General features: G+C 38.0%; 1 protein-coding gene across 1 annotated transcript; it reads left to right on the top strand.

Moving 5' to 3' along the window:
- The first annotated feature begins 4014 nt into the window (after positions 1-4014).
- LOC120805755 (ATP synthase subunit alpha, mitochondrial-like) lies at positions 4015-8966 on the top strand. Its single transcript, XM_040156293.1, has 11 exons — positions 4015-4145; positions 4630-4705; positions 5680-5849; positions 6092-6265; positions 6777-6943; positions 7053-7353; positions 7606-7830; positions 7946-8053; positions 8203-8347; positions 8482-8632; positions 8760-8966. The coding sequence occupies exons 1-11, from the start codon at positions 4086-4088 to the stop codon at positions 8836-8838; spliced, it is 1656 nt and encodes a 551-aa protein (XP_040012227.1). The 5' UTR covers positions 4015-4085; the 3' UTR covers positions 8839-8966.
- Positions 8967-9750: the final 784 nt, after the last annotated feature.

Here is a 9750-nt window from a genome sequence, read left to right as displayed (position 1 = left end):
AGCACAACCCCCCCAGTTTTTCCTTGAAAGTCGTTGAGTCCCAACTTTTGTTTATTTCTTACAAAACCTCTGTTTGTACAAAGCCAGTCTTGGAAAAGACGGCGTTACTTCACCCTCCGAAGCAATAATTTGGAATCCCTCTCCCAGGTTGGAAGGACACGAAGTGGAGGCTGTGTGTGCGGTATAGAACAACACAGTAGATTTACGGTATGGACAGTGAGGATGACAACATTTTAGACTGTACACATTAAGGAGGAACTGCAGGAAGACGTACTTTATTTTGCTGTATATTGCCGCCATAATGGCAAGAAAAGGGCAGTTAAAGGAAGTCAGACTAGTTGGTCAGAGGTTCATCCTACAGCAAGATAACGCACAGTGTCCAGGCTGCAAATGCACGAATTAGTCGAGAATTGAGATTCAATTTTGTTAAACAAAAAGACTCCATGATTTATTTATTTCTTTATTTCTTTATTAAAATCTCAAACTGTTTATTCATTATATGCTTTAACCTTTTAGAATACACAGTCCCTCCTGTGGGACACTTCGGCACTGGACTCAACCTTCACACAACCTCGACAAATTATACAGGGTTGGAAAGCTTTGAGTCTCCTGATTCTATCTGTGCAAAGGATTTTAGGATATTGCATATCAAAATATCAGCTGTTGACAGAGAATTGGTTCAGACTTGTGGCTTTGGCGCCAAAGTGTTTTCCACATAAAAGGTACTACCACAGGCCTCATATTCCCTTTTTTTTATGCCAAAAAAATTAGAAAAGGTAGGAAAAATTACATTTCTACCATGTTTGTGCCTCTGTAACTTTGGTTCAGTATCTCTTATACTCATTCTGACTATGGTTGTAAAATTTAAAGGGTTACCTTTCAAAGGAGACCTTTGTTATGACTGTAATCAAAAGGGGCTGAAGGACAGTGACCTTTTTATCTTGGGTACATTATTTTCAGGCTTTTGCACAAAAATGGGGGTGTCTGTTAAGGGGTTAATTTCAGAGTACACTGAGACACTAAACTATACAAATTTCAGTAAACACTGGAAAAATTGAGGTTTTTCTAAAGCGTTTGACTGGTAGCGTGTATTAACAATAATAAATCCACCAAGAACATTTCTAGTGGGAGCAGTGAGATTTACAAAATAAACAATTTACATCAATATTGGCTTTAAACTTTGTCATGTAATATTTGTGATCTTCCCTTGTCTTATTTGTGATTTCCGATTTATGAGGAAATATCCATATAGGAACAAAAAAAATTTGGTCAAAAGAGAGACCCGATGGCCTCATTGGTGTAGGAGGAAAATATATTTTGCTCATATAGGCATCAGTGGGGTCAAGAGAGGGGATTTCAAATGGGGTAGGTTATTGTTCCACATAAAATGCTTGTGTGCACTGAAATATTATTTATAAATTATTGACCATATGCCAATAGAGGCTGTTTTGGAAACGCAGAGAGTTTAACAGGTAACTCATCAACACCTTTGTGCATCATTAGAAAAAACACTGAAAATAGAGAACATGAAAAGTTCCATATTTACTCTGGATTTGATTTTTTTTTTTAAGATTTTTTTTTTTTTAATGTAAAGGTATTTTAAATGTAAGGTATTTTACAAATGAAATTAAGTTTACATGTCGTGATCAGCACTGCTCACTCCGTGAAAATATTTATTGTGTAGCTCTGGATGGATATTTCCAAGTTTCCAAGTTTCCAAAATAACCCTGATGATCTCAAGTGTATCTCAGTTTGGGATTACTAGAGCCAAAACGATTAGTCAATTAATTCATTACTCGATCAACAGAAAATTAACTGGCAACTATTTTGATCATTGATAATTGTTTAAGCCATTTTTTTAAGCAAGGGTTTTTTTTTTTAAAGGTTTTTTGATTTTCTCGGTTTTATTCAATTGTAAATTTAACATCTATGGGTTTTGTCAGAAAATGGACCACTAAGACCAAAAATCCAAAAAAACCCCCTCATCTTTGTGAAAATTCAGGACCACTGATTTTTAATGTTCTGGGTACCACTAGCTGATAAGAAACCAGGGTTTATAAGCTGTAATTAATGGATCTATTAAGGTTTATACATCGTTCAGTCCTCCAATAGACTGTTTGACAACTTATCCTCTGGAGAAAGGGCTGCAGGACATCTGGCCCAAAATCCATTTATAAGCTGCTTACTTACATTTACAACTGCTGACTTATCATATTATATCCATTTATTAAATTATACATTGGGTTTGACCTGCTGTTGATGTGCATGCAAATCTTTAAATAGTACAAATGCAGGGAGAACAATACAGTAAGTGTAAAATGTTGATGGTAAGAGGTGTTTTTATTACACTTTAAAGTTTGCATAAAGACTCTCTTGCATCATTGTGCCCTGTTTAAATCAAACGTTTTGGTAATAACATGGCTCTGTGTTTCTGTTCAGTAAAAATTCCTTGATAAATGTTGGTAAACCATTAATAAGAACTTAGGGTTTCCACTTTCTAATGAGTTATCAGATTTGCAGTTATAAATGTTAGTGTGACATTAATAAAGCGTATTGTGTTTTTCAATTTCTAATGAATCCTTAGCAAACGTTAGTCAGTCACCTGAAATTAGAAATGTTAAGGGTTCAATAGGCCCATCATACATTCCATAATCCAATCCTTTTTTAGATGAACCAGATGTCCTGCAGCCCTTTTCCAGAGGGTCTAATGGTCCATGGAACAGGTCTCCAGAAAGATCCCTCCCAGTCTGAACATCTTCCATTATGGTAAAATAATGTGGCTAAATGTTCATTTAGATACAAAGGTGTTTTGTGGAATTTAAATGTATACGTTATTCATTATATTCCTGTTTGTTTACTTTTAAGAAACATCTTATAACAAACTTGTAACTTCCAAAGTACAGTGTTGACTGTTAGACATTTGGATTGAGAAATAATTGTTACATTTTTATTTTTTTTATTTTTTTCTCATTTTTGCTTTGAAGTGGTCTTTCTGTCCATTATTATTTTTATTTTATGTAAATGTGTTTATCTTGCCTTGAGTTTGTAGGAGCAGTCTCTATGAGCTTTTAGCTTTTTGCCCCTCCTGCACAAACTCTTGTTTAATTTACTGGTTCTTTTGGTTGTTCTTTTTGATGGTACTTTTACTTGGAATATGTTTGAGCACATGTAGGTAAAAGTGTTTGTATGTATATATGAATGTTTTTTTGAGCATATCATATATTTTTATAATATATATAAATATTTTTTTAATGTTCAAACAAAGAAACAAATGAATTAAAGAGCTTTTCATCTGTACAGTTTAATGCAATCCATTACAACAGCTCTGCCACGAATTCTACTTTTATGAAGCTGATGAATTTTTGCCGTTTTTGTTGGCACTTCTCAGAAAGGTGATAATTCTACTTTATGTTTATTATTGAGGTTGCAGTGAGTAGTGTTGGACTGGACTTTATTACCGAAAGGTGTTTCTAATATTTTGTCCACCCATTTACATAAATACATATTATAAAATAAATAGGGTATCTGCAAGTCTTGAAAAGTCTTAAGCGCTGATTTCAGTTTGCTCAAAAAAGGAGGTGCCTTAAAAGTATTTAAAAGTAAATTAAATGAAATGAAACATTTTTATCTGGCCTTTTTTAGGTAATATTATGGTATTACTATTATTATTATTATTATTATTATTATCATCATCATCATCATCATCATCATCATCATCATCCGACAGAAAACAGAGGCATGCTTGGCTGTGTTTCTGTACAGCAGTCATTGAGAAACTACTCTCAACCAACTTAGGAGACCTCTGGAGTTCTCTTGAATTTGAGAGCATTTTTAAGTCAAAAGAAGTTTGAGAAATAGTCTTTATCCTGAAGCTTTTTGATAAACATGGGCCAAGGTTTGTTCCAAAATAAAATTATGGGTAAACATATAGCGGCCAGTGTCGTCATCCTGACGCCAGGTGGCAGAGTTGAGTCGCAAAGCAGGAAATTTAACATCAGTTTCATATAAATAGAAGAAGAATTCATTCAGCCATTACATTCACGCACAGGCGGTGGTGGAGGATAGGTCATTAGCAACCCGACAAAATGCTATCCGTGAGAGTTGCAGCAGCTTTGGCCAGAACCCTGCCCAAAAGGGCTGGATTTGTAAGTATTTTAATTAAATAATCTAAACCCGATGTGAAAGATGCAGCAACTGTGTTTAATGTCAGTGTGAACCTTGTGGGCGTGAAAGGTAATGTTAACGCCACAGGCCGCTAGCTTACTTGTCATCCACTTATGAATGCGCCTGTAAACGCTACTAATCTTACCTCATTAATAATTCGTGTTAATTGTTTGAAAGCGTGGGCTTAAAATGTGTTTGTTTAAATTGCCCTTGTGAAGCTGCATTCTTCGTCAGCAAGCGGCGCTAAAGTTAGCACGCAGGCTAATGCTAGCTGTCAGCTAACGGCTCATTCAGCCACGCTTTGAAGGTCAGAAAGTCTGACAGCGCATGTCCTCTCCGCTGCACAGAATTAAACCCGCACCACTTTTAAAGTGCATTTTGTTTTATAACCGTTGCTGCAATTATGTTCGGTGAACTTTTAGTCGTAATCAAAGTTTAATTAAATTCGTATGCCATTGAACACAGGTGTCCAAGACACTACCGGCCGCCTGCGTTGGGGTCAACCACCTCCACACACACAGACCATGGCTGCAGAAGACAGGTGAGAAAGCCAAAAACAACGCGACAGAAACTTAGTCCTTCACCCCTATCCAGCACCCAAAGTTGACTGATGAAGGTCATTGATCATAATGTGATATCAGAGTTATTTTTGGTAACTGCTATGTCAGATTCACAGAATACCTTTCTGCAGGTGAACAGACTCTATTTATCCAAAACTGTTGCACAAACCAGCCCCTCAGTATTGCCAAGACATTTAAATACGGTGGCAGTTTATTAGGAACACCTAGCTAAAAGTAACGCATTCTAATACAGCAGTTCCACAATAAATCCTACCTTCAATAAGATTGTAATGTTTAGGTCGTGTTGAAACTGTTTGAGAAGTGTATGTTTGTAAGTATTTAACTGTAATTATGTCCAGAAAAAGGAAACATTTGAGATGTATCATAGTATTAAATTCTTTATCCGGAGGGAAATCCATGTATATTAGCAGCGCTATACAACCAAGAGATAAAAACCACAACATAAATAGATCTACCTGGGAGGCAAGATAAACGTGCAGATGTGTACAAAACTGTACAGCATAGGCTGATTATAGATGAAACAATATGGATAAATGGAGCATACTGCTGACATTTGTGCACATTAGAACTATGTAAAAAAAATAAATAAATAAATAAAATAAATAAATAAATATATACATACATACATGCATACATACACACACCAAAATATGACAGACTGAAGTCTAACAAGTGAAATGACTGTGACCAGGTTGTATAATTTCTAAGGATATTATGGAGATAGTTTGTTTTTGTTTTGTTTAATTCTGCAGTATTATGACCAAAATCCTAATTTTTATGTAGTCTCCTATCCAGAGATCTGTTTTTCCTTAGTTTTACATTTTTATTACAATCTGGGAAAAGCCATGATTTTTGTAGCACAATTCTAAAATGAACATGCATAAATGAATGAAGCTTCTATCTTCATACATGTTGTATGTCTTCTCTTTCACAGGCACAGCTGAGGTGTCTTCAATCCTGGAGGAGAAGATCATGGGAGCTGACACCTCTGCAGACCTGGAGGAAACAGGTCGTGTGCTGTCTATCGGTGATGGTATTGCCAGAGTATACGGGCTTAGGAATGTCCAGGCTGAAGAGATGGTGGAATTCTCCTCTGGTCTGAAAGTATGTCTAAAAGGACACTGTCTCTGCACAAAAAAGTGATCATGTTGCACTTTTTCCTGTTCAGTTAAGTTGTTAGCTAGTTAGTTAGTTTAGTTAAGTTTAAATGCATCACAACCTTAAATTGCAAATGTCTTGTACATGTCTTTAATTTTTGCCTTACATGCTGAAGTAACAGCAACTATTAACCGGCTAACAAGTTGTAAAATGTTGTTTGTTTGTTTGTTTTGTTTTTTCCTCCCCAGGGCATGTCTCTGAACTTGGAGCCTGACAACGTTGGTGTTGTGGTGTTCGGTAATGACAAACTGATCAAGGAGGGTGACATCGTGAAGAGGACTGGTGCCATCGTGGATGTTCCTGTTGGCGAGGAGCTGCTCGGCCGTGTGGTGGATGCTCTGGGAAACGCCATCGATGGAAAGGTTATTTGAGATATTATTATAATGAGAATTAAATAAACCTAGATGAAACCTATCACCTTTGAAAGATGACTTCTAAGAGTGGCTGTTAAAGCAATACCATCTTTCATTTATTATCATATTATGTAGTATTTAGAATAGGCTTGGCTAAAACAAGCTTCCCAAATGACAAATGTGCCCTGTCTCCGTATTAATAAGCATCTTTGTGAGGTGAGAAATAGTCAATACATGAAGAATCTGAAAAATGACCGACTATTGCACTTTCTTTTTCTTTTAGTGAGGGTAATAGCCGCAAATCTGTTATCTGAACACCAGTTAAAAAAAATAAAATATCAGCTGCTGTGTTTATTAAAAAAAAAAAAAAAAAAAAAAAAAAGGTTGAAATTTCAGATCGGAATTGATGCTCGTTTACGCTGAATAGATTTAAAAACCATTTAACTTCTTGATATGACAGCTCATTTTAAGATTTTATCCATTTATCTATTTATTCCTTCCTTCTTTCCTTCCTTCTTAGGGTCCCCTGGGCTCCAAGATCCGTAGGCGTGTGGGTCTGAAGGCCCCCGGTATCATCCCCCGTATCTCTGTGAGGGAGCCCATGCAGACTGGAATCAAGGCTGTGGACAGCCTGGTGCCCATTGGCAGAGGCCAGCGTGAGCTGATCATTGGTGACAGGCAGACTGGGTAAAGGTTCTTACTGTGGTTTGGGCAAACTATCATTGATCAATGGGAACTATGGCTTTTAAAGGCTAGAAATAGTCGGTCAAATAATTTGGGCATCTTCACTCTTTAGCAAAACTGCCATTGCCATCGACACAATCATCAACCAGAAGCGCTTCAATGAAGGAACTGATGAGAAGAAGAAGCTGTACTGCATCTATGTAGCCATTGGACAGAAGAGGTCCACTGTGGCTCAGCTGGTGAAGAGGCTGACTGATGCTGATGCCATGAAGTACACCATCGTGGTCTCTGCCACCGCCTCTGATGCTGCCCCTCTGCAGTACCTGGCCCCGTACTCTGGCTGCTCCATGGGAGAGTACTTCAGAGACAACGGCAAGCACGCCCTGATCATCTATGATGATCTTTCCAAGCAGGTGAGGGCTCGGATTGCTGTTGGAAAGTGAAACAAAAGATAATCCGACTGTTACGGTTTGAAATTATAGCATTTGATTTTTTATTTATTTTTTTTTTTTTTTAATTTAAACTCCTAATAAAGGATCCCAGAATTAACAGTTCACAAAAGTTGGAAAATATCTTCTTCATGAATGTCGATAAGGAAATTGATGCATTATTCTGAAGTGCAACCTTGGTAAATTGAGTTTTTTTTTTTTTCCCCCTCCCCTCAGGCTGTTGCCTACCGTCAGATGTCCCTCCTGCTGCGTCGTCCTCCTGGTCGTGAGGCCTACCCTGGTGACGTTTTCTACCTGCACTCCCGTCTGCTGGAGAGAGCTGCCAAGATGAACGACAACTTTGGTGGCGGCTCCCTCACTGCCCTCCCTGTCATCGAGACTCAGGCCGGTGATGTGTCCGCCTACATCCCCACCAATGTCATCTCCATCACAGATGGACAGGTTTGTCTTGAAGTCGTCGTCGTCGTCAGCTGTTCTTGACAGTGATCTGCCCCAGTCATAAAATATTCTGTACTATACTGTTGGTATATTGGCTATCTTAATCTGTTTTCGGCAGATTTTCTTGGAGACTGAGCTGTTCTACAAGGGTATCCGCCCAGCCATCAATGTGGGTCTGTCTGTGTCCAGAGTAGGCTCTGCCGCCCAGACCAGAGCCATGAAGCAGGTAACATCTGGCTTGGAGACTTGTTTATTAAAATCAGGCATCTGCAATCTCTGTGTTCAAGTTTAAAAATGTATATCATGTGGTAAGAGGCTACAGTCACAATTTTCTAACTTTATTAAAAAATATTTCTTCTGTTTCTACCTCCATAGGTGGCCGGTACCATGAAGCTGGAGCTGGCTCAGTACCGTGAGGTGGCTGCCTTCGCCCAGTTCGGTTCTGACCTGGATGCTGCCACCCAGCAGCTCCTTAATAGGGGTGTCAGGCTCACTGAACTGCTGAAGCAAGGACAGTACTGTGAGTGTTTTTTCAGCAGCAATAAAATTTAACTCTTGAGGAAATTACAAAGTTAATATGCTAGGCTGGTTTTGCACATCTTTTTTTAAAAGTAAAATTGTGAAACACTAAACTGTCTCTGACCTCGCTTCCAGCTCCCATGGCCATTGAGGAGCAGGTAACAGTCATCTATGCTGGTGTCAGGGGTCACTTGGACAAGATGGAGCCCAGCAAGATCACAAAGTTTGAGAAGGCTTTCCTGCAACACATCCTCAGCCAGCACCAGGACCTGCTCTCCGCAATCAGGTGAGAAACATTTTTTAGCTGTAATATGTTTGAACAACTCTCCTTCTTGTTGGGCAACAAGATAACATAGGTATTTACAGGGTGTTTTTTAAAGCATAAATTTGACTTCACCTGTTTTCTGTTTCAGGGCTGACGGCAAGATCTCCGAGGCATCAGATGCCAAACTGAAGCAGATTGTACTGAACTTCCTGTCCAGTTTTGAGTAATGGATAGCACTTCTCTTGTTCTTCAGTGAGCTACTTGTCTGTGTCCCCATTATGCTTTATATACGTAAACACACTGAAGGCCAAAACCTCCATGTACAGATTTCTCCAAATAAAATTTTACAAACCTACCATGCTGTAAAATTCTTCTGATTGTGCGCTTAACTGCAGTAAGTTCAGTGTTTAGGTTGGTGCCCTCTGAGCAGTCTTCACCAGTGGCAGAAGAGAAATAACTCATGTGAGAAGAACAAACAATAATTTATTTAAACACATCATATGTGTTTTTGAGTTTCAGTGTTTCACTGTACCAAAATATAAAGGTAACATGCATAACAATGCACATACAAGAGTCATCTGCTGTTTACTGTAACAAGTTGTTCATAAGAGCTATAATGTTAAAGAGGGCAAATTAATGGGTTTAGATTGTCCTGACCATTATCTGTTTGCTCTTCACTGGTTTCAGAGTATGTAAATAGTGAAGTGTAAGCCTAGTTTCTCAACTATGGTTGAAATGTTTGATACCATGGTAATAATAAATTCAGTGACTCTGTCACAAATCAAATCCATCCTTGATTGTCCTGTCTTATGTCTCCTTGAGGCCTCAGTAAGAATATTTAGTGTTTTGATTGTCTCCTCAAATCTATATCAACATTCTATAACTTATAAGGCATATTTATGCACTTTATACAATTTGAGAGGAATTGAATGGATCATTTGATCATTATTGGTCATTTTGACTATGAAGTGGAAAAACCACTCATCAGAATTTCTTGGAGCCCGATCTGATGTCTTCGTGTTATTTTGTCTTACCAACTGTCCAAAACCCAGAGGTATTTACAATGAAACAAAACAGAAAAGCAGCAAATCCTCACATTTGAGAAGCTCCAATGTTTTGTAATTTTGTTTGAAAACTGA

This window comes from Xiphias gladius, chromosome 19 (genome assembly GCF_016859285.1).
Source record: "Xiphias gladius isolate SHS-SW01 ecotype Sanya breed wild chromosome 19, ASM1685928v1, whole genome shotgun sequence".
Lineage (NCBI taxonomy): Eukaryota > Metazoa > Chordata > Actinopteri > Istiophoriformes > Xiphiidae > Xiphias > Xiphias gladius.
Note: the sequence above shows the minus strand (reverse complement) of the source record. Positions and strands in the feature narration are given on the sequence as shown.